The sequence below is a fragment of the Thermobia domestica genome, chromosome 7 (genome assembly GCF_964235325.1).
Source record: "Thermobia domestica chromosome 7, izTheDome1.hap1.1, whole genome shotgun sequence".
NCBI classification, from domain to species: Eukaryota; Metazoa; Arthropoda; class Insecta; order Zygentoma; family Lepismatidae; genus Thermobia; species Thermobia domestica.
In genome coordinates, this window is record NC_137460.1 from 186,265,031 (window position 1) to 186,284,802 (window position 19,772).

Here is a 19,772-nt window from a genome sequence, read left to right on the forward strand (position 1 = left end):
AGGAGAAAAACATGCAAATATACAAAAATCCAAAGTTTAATGATTGTATGTTATTCCATCTATGCTTTGTGTACCAACCCAAAATTTGGTTGCATTATCTGGTTTCCCTTTTCGTAGTACAGGCATCATACTCTCTCTGTAAAATCTCAATGAACTGATTTATTTTTGCTATTACAGGATAATAAACCTGTTATCATTATTTCATACATAGTATCTATTTTCATAACATACCACGTAGCCAGCCCATTGGTACTTGATTATTTCTTCAAAATTGGAATATCATTGTATTAAGCTTTCATTATATTTCGTTTATAGGTAACCTCGATGAAAAATAAATAAATTTCAATGAAATCCGTAAAAAACTAAAGTCCCAGTTATAAGTTAATGCTCTGTATAATAAGTTATCAGAAAAGATTATAAAAGTCGAAACTAGCACTTCACAAATTATTTAATATGGTTCACAGTTTAAACAATAGTTTTTTGCTGATATTATTCTGTCTGCATGTCATTTTTGGAAGTCCTGTGAGGACTGAGTCCCACCTTTACGAGCGAAATTGCAGACTTAATTCTACGTATAAGTAATTTTTTTTCTCAGCCATATGACGCTTTTCTATTTGAAAATATTTTTTTCTCAAAACGTTAGATAGTGGCAAATGTATGGACTTATTTTTCAGTTTCTTTATATGTGTAATGATTGTTTAAAGGTAAATTTTGTTAGATAAATATCTGATTAAATTGTTCTTAAATTTCTTTGTAGCCACGAAAATCACTGCGAACACACCCGTGGCGATGGTGGTGAAGAAGCAAACGGGGAAGATGAGTCTCGTCGCCATGAGAACAGGAACAATGGATCATGTCATCTATGCAATAAGACGTCACCCAGAAGAAAAAATGCTAAACCATTTAAGAGAAAATTTAAGGAGAGCCAACCACAAAAGATCTTGTTCTGTAAACACTGTGGTCAGGAGTTCCCAGGTCGGGAAGAGCTTGAAATCCACTTAAAGACTCACCCGGACTTAAACCGGTTTCCTTGTAGGTATTGTCCTAAAGTATTTAAAAGAAGAAAAAATCTTAATATCCATTTGGTGGCACACACTGGAGTGAATCCACACATTTGTAAATATTGTGATAGAATATTTTTAGACAAAGAGAGTCTTGAATGGCACTCAAAGGCACTTCATTCTGGCGATAAACCTTATAACTGCAGATTTTGTACTAAAATCTTTTCTCACCGATCAAATCTTCAGATTCATGAGCGGGTTCATACGGGCGAGAAAATGTACGTTTGTCCGTATTGTCGTAGAGCATTTTCTCAGAGTGGATCACTTAAATGTCATGTACGACTTCATACCGGGGAAAAGCCATATAGCTGTGGATTCTGTGAAAAAGCATTCGCGGTGAGTGGGAACTTACAAATTCATTTAAGAACTCATACCGGGGAAAAGCCCTTCGTTTGCCATGTTTGTCAGAAAGCTTTCTCTCAGAGTTGTAGCCTTAAAGCGCATTTGAAGAAAACTCATAACTTGGAAAAACCAACAACGAATCCAACTAATAATGAACAGTTAAATAATGCTACGGTCTCTTCATTGGCTGCAAGTGGCAGTAGCAGTACTGGTGAAGCAGATCGTGAAAATAAAGAAGGGAGAACTTATATTGTCTTGTAGGTATTCTGTAAATTATGTCAGTTAATTTCTTAAAATTATATTTTTTGTAATACTGTTGGAACAATTGGTAGATATCATTAAGTCTATTGGAAATGGGAATATCAACTATTCGAATCTTTGCTCAAATACTAGAAAGAGCAGGAAAGTGTCAGTATGTTTGGAATTTACAATATACTTGAGATGTTTATCAGCTGCAGAATCATGCTCAAGTCCAAAATATCAATGGGAAATAAATGGCTAAAGTTCGATTTAAACTACTACTAAAATTACATTATTAGAGGTGTTTTGATGTTATTTTATTCAGGGAGAAGGCAGCGTGAGCCATCTGCTATTCTTTGTATTTTCATGCTAAAGTTAAGAGCGGAAAAGGCTTGAGCATCTACTTCCGTTAGTCAAAAGAGATGTTGAAGAAAGGGATTGATAGGATATTGATTATTAAGTCATCACTCTTACGAACAACATGTCATTAAAACGGCTTTAATTTTCATGGTATATAAAGTACCAATGTGACCAGTGTTTTGATTTTTTTTAAAAGAATTCAATAGTCTTTTAATATATTTATTCGTTCATTCTAATGACTGTATTTTACGACGAAGATTTATTTAAAATGGATTCTTGCTTTATATTTTTAAATTTGACGTTAATTATTTTTGTCTTAAAGATGGTCAGTGGCTTTTACAAAACAATAAACATTGTTCAGAGATGCCTTGTTTCCCTCGGTTTCAATTGTGCTATACTTCTATTGATTAACTCATTCTGTATATGATGTGAATACACGAATAGTAAGAGGAATAAGAAGAGATGACCGATTCTTTGAATAGGATTGTGTGTATATACTTTTTATAGTTTTGATGAAGTGGAGAGCTTTTAAGTGTAAGTTTTTTTGAATGCCAGTGTTGTAACCAATCAGCTCCATAGCACAGGATTTCCGAAAGGCGAGCAAGGTATATATTTTTTGGAATCTCGAAATCCTATGACTGTTCATATCGTATCACTTGAACGTCTTTCGGGTGTATATGTACTGTGTGGGAATGAACTTATTTAAAATAATGTGTATATTTAAACTAAAACTTAATTAAGAGGTAAGATGTTGCTTTACTCAAATGAAGGTTCCTTCCTTTCTAATATTGAAAGGTTATTACGGTATAACGTTGTTCTAGATCGTTTCCAGTGTGTAGTGTGTGTGGACATTGTTGCATGTTCTAATATGATGCAAGTATATGTACTAATTTAATGTTCTGCTATGATGTACATCTTTTACGTATGTAGTTGTACATTAAGAAAATGTTCTTATGATCTTTTAATTCATCTTTTCATTTTATAGTATGTAAGACACTACCTACCTCTTATTAATGCAAGTCACGGAGAATATCGGGCTTTCAGAATATTCTTTAAAATTTTCAAGGTACACTACGAAGTTTGGAAGCAATAGCGACATTTTTTCTGATTACAAGGTGAACTGTAAGCTCTGGAAGGACGATCGATGGAGATAATTCTTTATGAACGAGAGGGATAACATAGAGGAGAGAAACGAATGATTTCTATAGGAGACACGCAGGAAAATGAATAACCTACAAGACAAGAAATATTTAACATACAAAAAATAGCTGTGAAGTGCCCAATGCTTGACGTATTGGGAGTACAGTCATTTGATAAGGTTGCTATATTGACAGTGTAGAAAATTTAGTTGAGAAAGATGAAAGGAATCGATGGATTGGTCCATAAGACTGCGGGATGATGAAGAATAATAAATGAAGAAGGAAATGTATATGTAAAATAAAGAGAAAAGCAACAATTGAAAGCAAGTATTAAATAACCTCAGACTTATCCGATTTAAACGAAACTTCGTATGTACCTTTCTTCTGCCTTCTGAAATAACCCAATTGTTTGGAGTTGCAGTCCATCAGGAATTAAGAGATAAAATTCATCCCATGGAGCAAAATTGCACATACAGTAGACTTCCGAGTATACGGCTTGCGACTATCCGGCCTAGTTTTCTTTTGTCGTAATTAAATGAGGAAGGCAAGGCGTTGCATTGGTAACATTGCCAATGCATTGGAACTGGGCGTCTGCTACGATCCTCCTACGTGTCGTGTGCAAAATACAAGTTGTGACAGGGAAAAAGCAGTGTTCTGCTCCTTGTTCATTTTTTTGTAAGTGTGTAATGGACCTCAATACAGTACGCTTGCCGTTGTTCCTGGTTATAACTGTAAAGGACGTACAGTTATAGTTATAGGACTCCGGCCTATCCGGCTTTTTTGTTATCTGGGCCTGCCCTTCGGCCACATTAGGCCGGAGACTCGGAAGTCTACTGTATATATATATACATAACGCGATTTTCTGGTATAAGCTAAACGTTATTCGATTTTGATATTGCGTATTTTCTTTAGGCCATCCATTGATTTTAAAATTGATTAAAAATAGGTAAATGAAAAGGTAAATTCTGCCGACTTTTGAAGCTTTTTATTTAAATAATTTGATAAGAAAACGTTTCTTTGAAAACTCCCAGCAAAATGTTTCGATTTTGATGCAATACGGCGTATATTTTCTTGGAGGATTCTCAGTCATTCCACTGCTTGGAACTAAAGAAAAGTCTGTCAAGAATGTAAGGTCGAATTTACCCTTCAAAAAATATATAAATAAATACTGTATGTTCCATGATAATTTTCCTTTTTATTAATATCAAAGCAATGTGACATATTTCCTTCGATACGGCTTTCTAGTGATTGCTATTGGATGCAGTTAAAATCATTGAAAAATAAGAGATGGATTTATTCTCTCTCTCTCTCTCTCTTTCTCTCTCAGAAAGCATGTTTCACAATTTTTCTTTAAAGAAAAAATGTTACTTTTGGGAAATGGGATATATGTTTCTGAAACTTTTCAGTCATACGCAGTGCTTGGGCTTAAAATCAGTCGAGAATGAAGAAGAGAAGTTAATTTTGTTCCCCCCCTCCTCCTCCTCCTTCCAAGCGATTTAGGTAATGTTCTACGATACCTTTCGTAAAAATTATTATATTTTGGTAGAAAATTGTATATATGTTTTATCACACTTTCCCACAATGTCAGCAAATAATGAGCGAGTGAATGAAGTTCCAACCTTGTGATTTTTAAGAAATTTTTTCCACGAATACTTCCTTTAAAAAAAGAATCATATTTTTATATAAACTATAGTCAAGTTGGTATAGAGTAAGGCTATAAAAATCTGCAATAACAATAAAACTTCGCTCGCTCCTACAATGCACGGCATCATTAATGAGAGAGAATTCAACATGAAACGTACACAGAAAAAAAATATTTAGAAAGTAGAAAAGGAGTGATCGAAGATAAAAGTATGTATGAAATAGGAAGTCAATGTAGTGAGATGGAGTACCAGAGAGTTAACAAGAGAGCGGTTTGCAGATAGGATGTGTTCCCATCGCTATCTGAGAGAACGAAAGAGAATGGGGAAGGATATTGAGAATACCTAGTATTGAATGCGTTGTATTGCTAGTATTGAATGCATTGTTGGAATGACTTGGTATTTTGGGGTAGATAGATGGAAAATTTAAGCGATACAAGGGTATTGGGAACTGTTTATGCGGATCGAAAATCCTTTGACTTTACAACATTACATTACAGAGAAAACGTAATCTTCGAGCATTCCAGTGGTTGCGAATGCTCTAATCCAACCTTACACCTTAAAATACATTCACTGTTCAGCTTTCAATGTTGGCTGAATTCCTCTATTGATCCGTATGAACAGTCACTGATACTCCTGGAGCACTCTAATTCCTTATTTACATGCCCCAGAACATAAAATGGTACAGCCGACAGCACCTTGTATAAATAGCATTAAAACCTTTCCCCTAGCTTTTTCCATGTACGTCAGAAAGAAGTGGGAAGACATTTATGTTACCCTCTCATTTACAAACACACACTAATTTTAGCAACCTATTATACTTTGTATCACTTCTCTCGTTTCCCGTGCAGCTATTTCCGTCTATCAATCATTTTATTTTATATTTATTTTTTATTATTTTTCCTACATACTTTTCACTTAGTATTATGTTCTTTTATTACCATTACTCTTCCATATTTTTTTCTGTTAATTTCTTTTTAAGCCTTTTGTTTTAGTTAATTATGTTTGTATAAATTCTCTTCCTTAGTTCTGTATTCTTACCGACTAACATTTCCATTATATTTATCTTCCTCCACTAAATTGTCTCTACTTTCAAGTTCATAATACTATGTTGTGACTCCATTCCAACATGGCGGCATGTTTCACAGCTCTTTGTTATTCTTTAATATCTCTTTCTTTCCTACTTGATCTCATAGTTGGTGATGCGTTATCAAATGTACATGCATCAACGAGATAGAACGGATGCACTGGAAAGGGAAAATGACTTAACTTTGGTAGATTACGTGCGTTTGAAATAACCATTTGGGCGCAGTTTGTGGAATGTTTTGCTTAATTGAGTAACTATTCTAGCATTTTCACTGTGGTTCTTTGATTTGCAAGGCTATTCTAATGAACGTTATTCCGTTATGTGACTATGTATACAAATTAGAAACTAGCAACGATACATTTTGTTTAAGATTTGCTTGATGATAATGCTGCAAAAACACCACTTCTACCTTAACATTACTCACGCACAAGTGACCAAATGAGCTCCTTCGTGGCTAAGCGGTTAGCGCATGCGTCTCTAGCGTGGGAGATCCGGGTTCGATTCCAGGTAGGAGCTCATGTGGTTCGGATTCCACGTTAATCAGTAGGTCCACGTCTCATATAGCCTCGCTGCTGAAAGGGACGTTAAAATCAAAATCAACTCAACAAGTGACCAAATAGAGAAAGAATCGCTGTCTTTATGAGCATAACGTTTTGCACACCCTTTTGAGGACAGTCATGACTTAGTGATTATTAGATAGAGGAACAGATCTGTGTGATGATAATAATCCAGCAATCAGCACAGGGTATGTAGGAGACAAAAGAAAGTTTATATATTTATTTTCTTGAATTTTTATGCAGAACGATGCAGTTTATGTGCAGTAAGTACGATGAACTGCATAAATGACTATTCGGTTCTATATTGTAACATGATATATTTCCAACTACCGTACTGCTATACTGCTAATCGTTTTTGCGAAAAGTAAATTTTCCAAAATTTTTATTTTCATTTTTAAAATTTTTAAATGCAATTCTGTAGTTTTATGGGGCCAATGTGGAGTATGCATGAAAATAAAAAATCTTCGAGTTTTACGTCCCACGGTTATACCGTGTAGGGTAAAGGAGACGGTGATGAGAAATAAGTGAAAATGGTTGAATGAAGAAAGTTGGAGGAAACGGGAGAACCCCGAGAAAACCCCCACACACGGAGTTGGTTCGCCACAAAGGGAGTAAGTATGATTCGCATAAAAGATTACTTAGTTTTATATTGATGCATGATATTTCGAACTACCGTACTATTATCTCGCTAGCATAGTTTTGCATTAACATTCAGAAAGAAACCTTTCGTACTTTGGTAGCTGTGAAAGTTTCAATTATACCCTCAAAATCGAAAGCCGATGACATGTTATACTTGATAGAAAGAACAACCAGATTTCTAAATCTTTCCTGGCTTATAGTGAAATGCAAGTACGATTCTGTCGATTTTGTTCTAAGTGAATAATCGTTCACACAACGCGACAGATATAGGCAGTATAATCAAAATTTCAAGTGCAGGTACTAAACTTATAGACTTCACGCGCCAAGGACGATGTATATTTCAGGATGCTTTCTAAGAAAAAATGCAGCTATTTTGCATCGTATGTGCATAGTGAATGAATGGTATAACTTTACACTGTTGAGGTAATTGGGAATACAATAATGCCAAATCAGAACAACACGCTTTCAACTTATCTTCATTTTCCTCTGGTTGGACGAAGTCAGCAGCAGAACAGAAATATTCAAATATATTATTAACTCTCGCATGTGAGAAAAACGGTCACACATTGGCGTCTGATTTAATCTAGAACTTGATTGATGAGCACTTTACATCGGCTTGTGGAGTCCAAGGTTCATCACTTGCTTCTTCTTCAGGCATACTCCCTGTGTCACAGTCCATTCTCTATATTTTTCTTCTGCTGCACGTATGCAAGCAGATTGAGTCTCCAAATACCAATTGTGTTCTCTATGTTCTCCAACTGAAATAGAGCGTGATGGGAAGTCATATCCTTGGGTTGCAGACATTTTTGAATCCGATCAATATATTGGAGAACTTGTACCAGAAATAGAACAAAGCAAAGAAGTTAGATGAATGAATGTTTGAAAGAAAAACAGCTACACCTCCTCGGGTATCAAATGTTTCCAAAAATTGAGGTGTCACGCAGCTCTTCAGCTCACCATAACCTGATTCATTTAACTAGAAAGTGCCTTCACAGCTTCTGTTTTTGAGCTCTATACTGAGTATCACTTTCGTGTTTCAAATCGAATCTGATGTACTCCACCGACGAAATCTAGAGAACACAAAGAAAAGTTCTGTTATTCCAAAGAAAGTAACTGTTAGAATGTTAATGTGCGCAGCGTGTACACTAAGAAGATTCATGGAATGATTGTTGCAGAGAATGAATTTGCATTCTCTATCAAAATACAAGCTCCAGAGTACTGACCTGGCACTGTAACCTGGTTGTCAATCGCGTGGCCTCTGCAGTTGTGAATGTTAAGTCCAGCACCCTGAACTTCGTTTAGAAATTCCATCTGCAGTTTTACCCTCAGTATCAATGAAATCAATACGTGACTCCAAATTTGAGTTGTATCTTCAGAAATCGAATAATTTGTGACGCTGTTCCACATGAAAGCAATCAGGATTGAATCAAATGTAATACTTAAATAGTTCGTGCTTTTCACAGCCTCAAATTTGGGTTCGCGATCTTTTTCTCCAAGAAGATTAAATGTCATGAAAAAAGAACTGAGAAAATGCTGTGTTCCTAGGTTGCTTCGTGATTATTGAAATTTCGGCAGAAACTTCATTAGAGCTAAAAAGTATCCTGGATTCAAATTTTCAAGTAGAGACGCTCTGTCCCCACAAAAGGGAGTTAATTTAATAGAGTTTAATTATATAGGCAGTACTGAGGCTATATGAGACTAAGTATATTACTAAAAAGTGAAATATGGGTTACTATTAGAGTTTTATCCCAGATATGATATATCCACTGATGATTGAACTTATAACACACGCATGGAAAGCATTAGCCCTAGCAAATTAGCTATGAAGAGGCACAGCATACCATAATTGTCAAGAATGAAGGCAAAAAACAAGAAGCGGAAGCGACAGACTGTACGATAATAATATTTTCACAATTTTAATTTTACAATATTTATTTCGAGACTTTCGAGACGAGACCGAGATTTGGTCCTCGAACCGAGACCGAGATCGAGACAAGTATCTGTTGACCGAGACGAGACCGAAACGGCGATTTTTGACTCGAGACGGGACCGAGACCGCTATTTATCAACAGAGACGAGACCGAGACTGTACAAGGCTGATCTCGTCTCGTCTCGTCTCGATACCATCCCTAGTGCAATACCTGCAATATTGAACTCTATATAATAAAAACCAACATAAGAACTACTTTGATGAGTACCACCATAAGAAAGTGCAATGCTATATATATAGCCTGGTGTTTGCAAGATCAATCACATTTGGTTTCTGTAAATGTTGCCCCAATATATCCATTATTGTGATATTACCGGTACTGCTTTTTCTATTAGTATCATCCAATATTTAGCAATATGTTTACTTTAATATAGTAAAAATATAATAGCAGTTATTGCCCAGTGGTTTCAGAGTGAAACCACGACATTTGGCAATATTGTAATTATTGCTCCAAAATTTCATTGTAACATTCTTTCTTTTATTATCATAATAAACATATGTTTCATTGAAGTTTTTTTTTCTTTCTCTTTATAAATTCATTCTTTGGGAAGCAAAGTGTTAATCCAGAGCTTAACAGTTGCTTCCATGCTGTCTTTCTCTTCATCATAAATTTCTTCTCTATCTAAAGCTTCTTCTTGAGTATCTTATGAGTCTAATTTACTACTATTGCCCTTTTCTTGCTGAAAAATCTTAGATTTTTTGGTTTAGGTAACAAATCAGAAATATCTATGTTGTAATGTGAGGCCTTGCATAATCAATGAAAATTTTTCTAGCTCAGCTACCATTTCTTCACTATCAAAATTGTACAAGTCACACAATTCTTGTATCATATTTCACTAGAGACGCATTCAGTTTGAGGGTCGCGGTGACTCAGTGGTAGAGCGTTCACCTGGTGCTTGGGGTCCCGGGTTCGATCCCAGCCGCCACCAAGTGAACTTTGTGATGGATAAAAACACCGTGTGTGTGTTTCCTCGGGGTTCTCCCGTTTCCTCCCACTTTCACAATTTCACTCATTACTCATCATCATCGTCTCCTTTAGCCTAACTGGCATAATCGTGGGACGTAAAACTTAAAGATTTCATTTCATTTTCATTTTTTTTCATTCAGTTTGTTAAGTCAATCGTGGGAAAAGAAAGCCATTTGGGTCGTTAAGGCCAAGGATTGGTTTCAAAAGCAATCTAGTAATTGAGCAGTCAGTGAGTCAATTATCTTAAAGTAAATATCAACTTTAATTTTTCTTTAAGGTTCAGCTATTACTTCATCAACTGCCAGCTCGTCCATAAACCTTTTCCACTTCCGTGAAAAATCATAAATTTTAATGACGTCATTGGCGTCGTGTTCCTCCTTGTGGCCACTCCTATCTAGATTTACGTTTCCATTGTAGTATTCAAAATCATCTGGGCCAATTTCGGGTAATAATTCAATTTCTCCGTCTGATGAGGCTAATTTTACCAATTCTTCTTCTTCATCTGGATCGACTTCATAGTCAAAAAAGCGTCTTTTTTCCTTTTGTACTCGTTTCCTGTTTCTTGTTTTCTTAATTTTTCTTTTCTCAGCAAATTACTTCTTGTCTGGAGTGTCTGTTACTATTAAACTTCTCCCTTTCTGTCTCTTAAATTACTCCTTTTGATCTTTGGACTTCGGAAATTCTTCTGGGGGTAACCAGTTTTGAAGATGCTAAGTTATGTTTCGGCGAATTGGTTTGATTGCAAGCTTAAGATTTAGTTTGTTTTGTTCTCCTGCTCGAAGTCGATTGTTCGTTGCTTACTCTTGAAGCATTGATTTAAAAAAAAATCGTCCCGATTGTACACTCCGCATCAAAAAAATGCGACAGCTAACGTCGTGCAGTTAGGTCATCCAATATACACCTTCTTATCCCATAATCGTGTCAGGTAAAGGGACCTTCTCTGTCTCTCCTCGTTTCTTCTCCCCAATACTAAAATTAGCTAACAACATGAGCGCAATTCTAATTTCAAACTACACATGTATTAGCTTCGGTAAAATGAAATAACAAAACCGTGACGAAACAAGATTCACAGGGTGATGTAGGGAGAAACTGAAACACACACAATGGAAAGTTGAAACCAATGGATGTCTATTACACAGAGATTCAAAAATGAGGCAGAGAAAGAGAGCGAGAGAGAGAAAGAAGAAGAAGAAAAAGAAAAAGAAAAGGGAGAACAGATAAAATCGTGGAATTCAAACATAATAAGAAAAGAACCTAACATTATAAAGTTTCCGTTTCCAGAAATCCAACAGTAATATAAAAATAACGTTTGTTTTCACATATTTTTCAAACTATTCGAACATATAGAGGATGCTTTAAACATCCATTATGTCACTTTCATAATGGATAGCATACTCAATTTCCAGTAGAACTGTATATCTCCGAGACACATCTAGGATAATGTCAAATGTTTAACACATATGCTTTGTTTACGTGTGGTTCGATTGCAAATTCGGTAGTGTTCATTGGACGTGCTGATCCAAAACACATTCTTATATACCCAATAGATAGCTTTGGTCATATCCTCCATTTCGCACTACTAATGCAAACTGAACAAAAAAAGCGAAAAGAAAAGAAAAAGAAAGAAAGAAAGAGAAAATTGAAGAGTGCTATTTTACTGCCGAATTTCTATCAGAAATACCCTATATTAAAAGTCAAAACTGTACCGTAATGAAAAGTTACAAATGTTTGAAAGCAAAAGATTATGTTCCTCTTGGATGTAGCATGTTTCAAATTTCAACTTGAATAAAACACATTGAATTATAGGATGGAAACAAATTTTGTGTCGAAGTAGTATAAATAAAATTCTGTTTTCAAATAACCAAAGAGGTTACCATTGTCTAGTCTTTTCCGTAGATTTATCTGTTCCGAACACCCAGCATTGATTTAATCTCTTCCGGATATAACGTAATTTGCACATATGGAGTGAACACGTTAAGAGTTCAAACAGATCATTGTGTCAGTCGGATGATGTAGACCACCACTGGATCGAGGATTCAAATCCGCAGTGACCCGTTAATTCGACTGAGACTCGGAAACCCAGAGCATAAAAAAGACATTTTACTTATTCCCTTGCGTTTAAACAGTATTTCTGTCAGAGATGACCAGGACTGGGAATGTAATCCCCACAGCACGAAAAACATGACGCCGAAGTTCCCAGTTAATTAGATTCTCCAGACCAGGTATATCGCGCTCTTGGTCCGTTTTAACTTTGGAACATGAAGTGCGTGTGTGCATGAGAGAGAGATGGGGGGGGGGAAGTGACAGATGCAAAGACAGGATAAGGAAACGTCAAGAAAGAGAGAGAAGGAGGGGGACGAATATAAATATGAAACATACTTATCATTGCAGTGTATGATGTAGAACGCACACACTGTTTACTCAAATTATCGCCAGTGATGCTTTATAAGTTCTCCATCAGAAGATGAATCTCTGTTTGCAGCCATTATTTTATGCGAAAAAATCATACTACCTGATGGGGAATCGAACCAAGATTTCCCATGTGGAAGTCTATCACGCTACCACTACACCACCGATTGCTTTAGCCAAACTTTGTTTAACTAATGGTGTATTGTTTCTTTCTGAGAACGATAACAGGAAAATTGTATACTGCTGATCAATGATGTCTTTGGAATGTCCTGGTAATTTCCTTGCCCTTTTCCAACCAATAATCGTAAATCGTTTCTATCATGACACAGGTGTTTGCTTCTGCATTCTTATGTGTTGCTTGTCCAGTATGACAAGTCGATTCTTCACAATCACTTTGTAAAAAATTCACTTTAGGGTAAACAGGATTTGAACCTATGTTAGATAACTGTGTTATTTATAAGGCCATTACGTTATCCCTACACTATCGGGCCACCTGAAATTACAAGCCCAAATTACGTACTTTAGCCCTGATCTTTGTAACGAACCAAAGTGCACAATGAAATTCATTTATTCGACGGCCTAGAGAGAAATTAATGCCCACTAATAAAGGAATATTTAGTAGGGGACAAACTACACGCTAGTCCCCTCTTCACACCAGATTCGGAATTTTTCGATGCCAATTGATCAACTTTACTAACACAGAAATAATGGTTAGAAAATTTGGGGCCAGTCAGTGGCGTAACTAAAGGCTTGGGGGCCCTCCCGCAGACAGCGTGGAGCGGGGCCCCTACTCTACGTCCCAGTTCACGATTTGGGGACCCTCTGATGGATTGAGGCCGCTCGCAATGTGGGGTCTGCGGGGCCCTTATTTACGCCCCGGAGCCAGTCCTCCTACACCTCCGATTCGACTGTTTCTTATGTCAATCGTTTGATCACATATGACCAACAATTTTTAACATTTGATCAGCTTTAGTAACATAAATATTAGCTATATTTAGTAGGGGGATAACTACATGCTAGCTCCCTTTCCGGTTATGGCTTAAGGAACCAGATAGTTCATAGCCACAGAAACAAAATGTCTCCATCTGTTGCTATTTTGCGCAGCTCCAATTCAATTTGAATCCTTTATACGGCTGTGTTCTAATTGTTAAATAATGCTTTTATTACATTTGTAATAAGCAAAATCGCTTTGAAATACAATTATTAGAATTAAGTAGATGTAATATTTAAAAATACAGCAAAGACATCACAATTTATTATTTAATGCCGTTGAATTCATTGTTCTAGTCGCTTTCGTCACATAGATTTTTTGAATCATAATTTGTGGTAACACTGCAAATGTCTACAGATATCAACGCTAATTGTTGCTTTTATGCATCTTTTCTGGTGCATAACACCATTATCTGTGATTATGGTTATTCACATTGCAGTATTTGCTTTCATTCTTGATAAAATAACAAACAAAAGAAAGAAAAAATGTTAAAATATTACCGGCGGTTCGACGTATTACCGGCTCTCAAAGATTCTATTTCATCCTTAGGATTATAGGATTAGGAATTAGGTTTCTGGGCTTTCAGCATGGATGGCCAAGTTAGCCAGTCATGAGGGATGACGTCCTTGGCTATCCGAGGGAAGGGGAAGAAAGGAAGCGGCCTAGGACCTATATGTTAGGTACCATCCCGGCATTTGTCTGGTGTGAATGAGGAAAAACCAGGAAAAACCAATCACAATGGCTGGCCTCAGAAAGATTTTACACTTTTTCGATCGAGTGTCCCCACCGGGAATAGAACCCGGGACCGCTCGCACCAAAGGCGAGAGAGTGTTAGCGACTACGCTATGCGGGTAAACTCTTACAATTCTTGCGCAGAAAGTACTGGTACCTTAAATTTTTGAACCTTGCCGAATTTGTCACTTATAGTCAGTATGCGAATTAATTTATTTAGGGAGGGCAGAACCCAATTTCTATTTAATCACAGGAGATTTCAATTTTTCCGGGGGAGGAATTCCCCGGTATTCTCCACGCAGTCCGCACACTGCTTGTAGCTGCTGTTTGTAAAGGCTTGATTTGTAGTGGAGGCCAGAAAGTTTTGCGTTCTACATTTTTTATCTCAAATTTCATTCTATTTTCCCGATAATTTCTTACTTTCGAAGGATATTATGTTAATTCACTTCAAATTCATGTAAATAACCAATACGATTTAAAAAAAAAAAATATTTAATACAGTGAAATACAGCCCTTCATTCTTTGTTTTATTTAGCCGCCCCACAGTTATTCACAATAGCAGACTTACTATCAAACATATGGCAGTTCTGCGTCGGGTGTTCATTAAGGAAGGAAGAATGAAAACAACTATTTTGCACCGCTCGCTGGTGTCACTCCCTCTAAAGAGGATGGAGCGGGAGGTGCTATTTTTTTTTAGTCAGTTGCCTAAAAATATTCTTTCCTTTTCCCCCTTTCATTCACCCGAAGCAGAAATCTACTTGATTGTTTTATGAATAGTATGCTGTCGAAGATATACGAATTACTATGAAGCCAAACTGTAACTGAAGACACTGGCAAAAGCGAGGAGCAAGCTTTTGAAAACGTGTTTGAGTGCGGATAATCAGAATTGAGGGCAGTGTTTCCAACAAGTTGATACAAAAAGTCGCTAAATACGAGACGAAGTGACTCCAATTTTGGGTGAAAAGTCGCTAAAAAAAATTTTCGTGGAATTTTGCCTCTTATATCTATATATATAAAAGAGAACGTACAAAATCCTTTGTCCGCTCATCACGCTAATACGGCTGAACCAATTTCTTTCATTTTTGGGGGGTTATTAGGATTTGGACCCTAGATGGTTTTTATCATATCACTTTAATTTTTAATTACCAGTGTCTTGAGATAATTGACCATTCAGGTGTCCACAAATCCTTTGTTAGTTCATCATAGGTAAAAATAAACGTATTTATATGCAACCCGCATGACCGTGTCACTCGGCGGGTTAACATAAATGACAGGCGATATACAGCGGAAAATAGCTTGAATCTTCTGTTTAAAATTTTTTAATTGATTTGCTTATTTTTACAGACACTTTTACAATATGCCAGCACCGGGATGACCGCAGCGAAGCGGGGCGGGTTAACATAAATGACAGGCGATATAATGTTAAGATTTACTGCAATCTTCTATGGTTTTTATCATATCACTTGAAAGCGAAAAAGTAAAAATTATCTAAGTAACAAAGTTTATTGCGTTCCGGGGTGACCGCAGCGAAGCGGGGTGAACGCTGCTAGTAGCCTATATATATAATGTAAGATACGTGATCAATTCAAGCCATAGTACTATTTACCAGGGTTGGCAAAACCATGGTTTTTATTGAAAAAACCAAAAAACCACGTTTTCTTGGTTTAAACCAGGTTTTTTTGGTTTAAACCCGGTTTTTTTGGTTTAAATAATTTACTTTATGTATTTATATTAGATATGGACAGAAATTAGTTTGTTTCGCCTTGGTATTATTATGCAACAACAAGGTTATGCTGGAAGGGGTCACATAAGCTTAAACCGGAATCCAAACCGCTTCTCGACTTACATCCAAGAGAAATTGTCCATTTGGACACGAAACCGGGACTAATTGGTTACAAATGCGATTGCCGACTCACTCACGAATGACTCCTGATAAAAATACGTTGTACTGATCTTTACATAGGCCTACTTGTTAATACAATTGTCCAGAGTCATTTCAGAAGGACAAAAAGATAAACAGTTACACAAGTAAAAACATTATACCAGAATTATATATAAAAATCGGAAACTCCCGCCTTAGCCATTGGGAAAATTCTGTTATTACTTCAAGTGTATTTGTATGTAAAATTTTAAGGTCAACGTATCATAATTACTACGCTAAAACTGAGGTATTAAATTACAAATTTGGTATGTAGATATCATTCAATAAAATTAAAACAAAGTCAAATCCAAGTCGATGTTGGAAGCTACGTAGGCAGTTGATAAATTTTGCCAATTTCTATCAATATATTTAAGCAACCTTAGCTTCTTTATAAAACAACAGGCATTCATTCAAGTAGAAATATATAATTTGGTTTCAGTTCGTATGTTTAGGCTTAACATCCATATGAAATACCAAGGTTATCACGGAGAAGACTTTCGCTTAAAGGGACACCTCAAATCGCTACTTGGTTTACACTTGAAAGATGGGTTGTGGTTAGACCGAGAATTGAACACGGGACCCCTTGATTAAAAGGTGAAAAGTAGATAAACGTAATGCGGATAGTTTGATATGTGGAAACGTCGCCATGAAGTTCACACGATTTAAAGCATTTTTCGTTTTTATTTATTTATTTATTTATTTGGTTTAAACCAGTTGGTTTTTTTGAAAAAGCAGCTGGTTTAAACCAAGGTTTAAGCCATGGTTTAAACCAGCCAACCCTGCTATTTGCGCTAAAAGAACGTATATGAAATGCTCTAAGACCCATTGTATAACTAACAATAATTTCACTTTTATATAATTTTAACATTATGATCAATTTTGCTTCAACGAAGTCAAAAGTGAGATTAGAGAAACGAACAAAATTAAAGATCTAGAAAAAAAATCTTACTTCACTTCTACTCACGCTTCTACAGATAATCTGTATGCTATCGTTAATGCATTATTTGTGCCTCTAAACGGAAGCTCTGTAAACTAAAGGACGTTAAAAACTGGAGTTGGTCCCCGTTAGAAAGTAAGAGATAACAGCAATCAAAGCGGGAATATCCAGATAAATGTTACGTATCCTACTTTCCCAGCTCGTCAACATCTGAACTGATTCAAGTAAGCAAAAGGAAAATAAACATATATCTGAACTGATTCTAGTTAATAGTACTTATTTTATGATAAGTTTTTCGCAGTACAAAAGTCGCTAGATTTGTAAGTAAGTCGCTAAATCGTCATTCCAAAATCACCAAAAAAGTCGCTAATGGAAAAATTATTTTTTGTCGCTATCCTGGAAGGCGAATCCCCTAGATTTAGCGACTTTTCCCCCTAATTGGCAACACTGATTGAGGGAAAGAAACCCAAAAGGCAACTGAGTACAGGGATTCAGAGGGAAACATGAGTCCTTGTAATCAAAGTAACGAAAGTAGTCATTACTTTTTATGATTCCTTGAACTCAACGAATCCAAAGGAATTGAATACCAGAAAGGAATCAGAATTCCCATCACTAGTGTTGGTACTGTAGCTGCTTGACCGAAAGCCTAAAAATTGCCTTTAAAAACCCAAAATTTAAAAGGGTTAAATATGGTTCTACGTATAACAACTTTCTGTTGGCTACACATAGAAATCGCAAGCAACGAACGCAATGCACGCTTGCATGAAAATCTGCCCTAACTGTATCACGTAACTTCTGTCATAGGAATTGTGCACTCAACAAACGGGAAAATTTTATAAGAAAAGGGAAAATTTTGTGTCAGTTGATGATTTTTTTTTTTTTTAAGGAAACCTACTCGAAAGACAACTTTCTTACCTTTTTGGCACTTTCCAGCACGGCAATTACGTACCGAGCAAGAAATATTTTTCTGTGGAGGAGTGTCCAAAATGGTGACCGACGTCCGGCTCGCAAACTGTTGAGAATCGGATCTATGTTCATGGGAACTGTTTTTTTGCTTAGATCATCCATACTATCAGCACCCAAAGTATTTCCACTTCCTAGTGAATCACCCTGTATGCTCAGGCCTGTAGCCAGCCCAAAGTAGGAGGGGGGCCGGCTAAAGTTAGGGGAAGGCGATCCAACCATATTATGGTTCATTTGACAACCTACCGTGAAAATTTTAGGGGGCAGCCAATACTTACGTGGACCCTGCCCCCTAGACCCCCTTGCATACGGGCCTGTGTATGCTAATAGTAATTGTGGCCTTTATGATTCCAATTATATTTCATGAAATAAGAGCTTAAAGTGGAAGCCATGGAAAATTTCCTGTGGTAGAGCAAAGCTAATTTGGTAACAAACAAATCACTCATAATACATTTGATTCGACATCTTTATAGTTTGTATCTGGAAAAATTAGTAGAATATAGTGCACTCTTATCAAACATAACCAATTCAGTTAAAAGGTGCTATGATTAACATTTTCAAAAGACTGACTGTGCTTTAACTTGGGTGGTAGAAAGCAAGAGTTAAGTTCCAAAATTGGTCATCCGTTTCTAGCAAAGTTTTGAAAATTTACCGCGAAAAAATTAATAATGTGTTTGTTTGTGTGTTTGATAATGTATAAGAAGAGCGAAAGTTGTGTTTATTTTGTTATATAAACGGTTCTAAACGTGAAACTATTTGGCAGACGGAGGGAACTACTTGGCGCAAGGCAGGCCCGTGCTGGCCCACCGGGACACCGGGACGTGTCCCGGTGCGCCCTCCGAAATATCACAGTATAAATAAAGGTACAAGTTTTTAGTAATAAATTTTTACAGTTTTATTGGTAAAGAACCCGTGAAAGGTGCAGTGGGCGCCCTTCCGAGACCACATCAAAGATGAACGATTTTATTTACTCTTTTGTATAGCACAGTTCTGTACAATAAATATACACAGTTACTGTATATTTATTCAAAGAACCCGTGTAAGGTACAGTGCGCCCTTTACATAAGGCGCCCTACGAAACATCACATTATAGATAAGTGGTTTTAGTTATCCTATATACCAGCTTTGTATAATAAATTCAAATACTGACTGGTAGTATAGAACCTGTGAAGAATACAAGGCGCCCATTACGTAAGATGCCCTGCGAAATATCACATTATTTTTTATTTTATTTTATTCTTCTTATTTCAGTTTTGTATTATGAATTCATACAGTTGCTATTGGCAAAGAACAGGTAAAGAGTATAATCACTTACAAAAATATTATAAAGTTATATATCTATAAAACGAAACAATGTGATACATCAAGAATAGTTCGGATAGTCAAACATACGATGCATTTATGTAATACCACACTGACACTAGCCTCTAATTTACGATTTTTACGACATCGAAGCTTTCAGTCTTAATATGCATCCATATATCCGAGCATATTGATTGTTCCTGTGTATTTTAAAGCAGTGTTCAGATAATCAGTACCTGTTGTATTTCTGAAATATAGCTGTATTAATTTCCGTAAAATGTAGTCTTCCTGTCACCACGGCATGGCGCATCCTCAGGTTGTGGATCGAGGAGAAGGCCTCTGGGATACAGAGGTTAGCTGCGAATATACTGAGTAAGCAGTCGCGGACAGACAAGGGGTGATAATCCAGCTTGAGAATTTGGTGTGAGGCTAACAACCTCATACTGTAAAAAAAGGATTGTTCAGATAAGTTCGCAGAATCCTCGGATCAGAACT

The 19,772-nt window shown here is 36.4% G+C and overlaps 1 protein-coding gene across 1 annotated transcript in view; it reads left to right on the forward strand.

The window, feature by feature from the left end:
* The window catches only part of LOC145689442 (uncharacterized), a 113,429-nt gene that overhangs the window by 43,924 nt on the left and 49,733 nt on the right, over window positions 1-19,772 (forward strand). Inside the window, exons 3-4 of the mRNA XM_081763597.1 lie at window positions 758-1,660; window positions 6,670-6,689. Of these exons, the coding sequence (XP_081619723.1) occupies window positions 758-1,660; window positions 6,670-6,689 (923 nt within the window). The remainder of the gene's footprint in view (window positions 1-757; window positions 1,661-6,669; window positions 6,690-19,772) is intronic.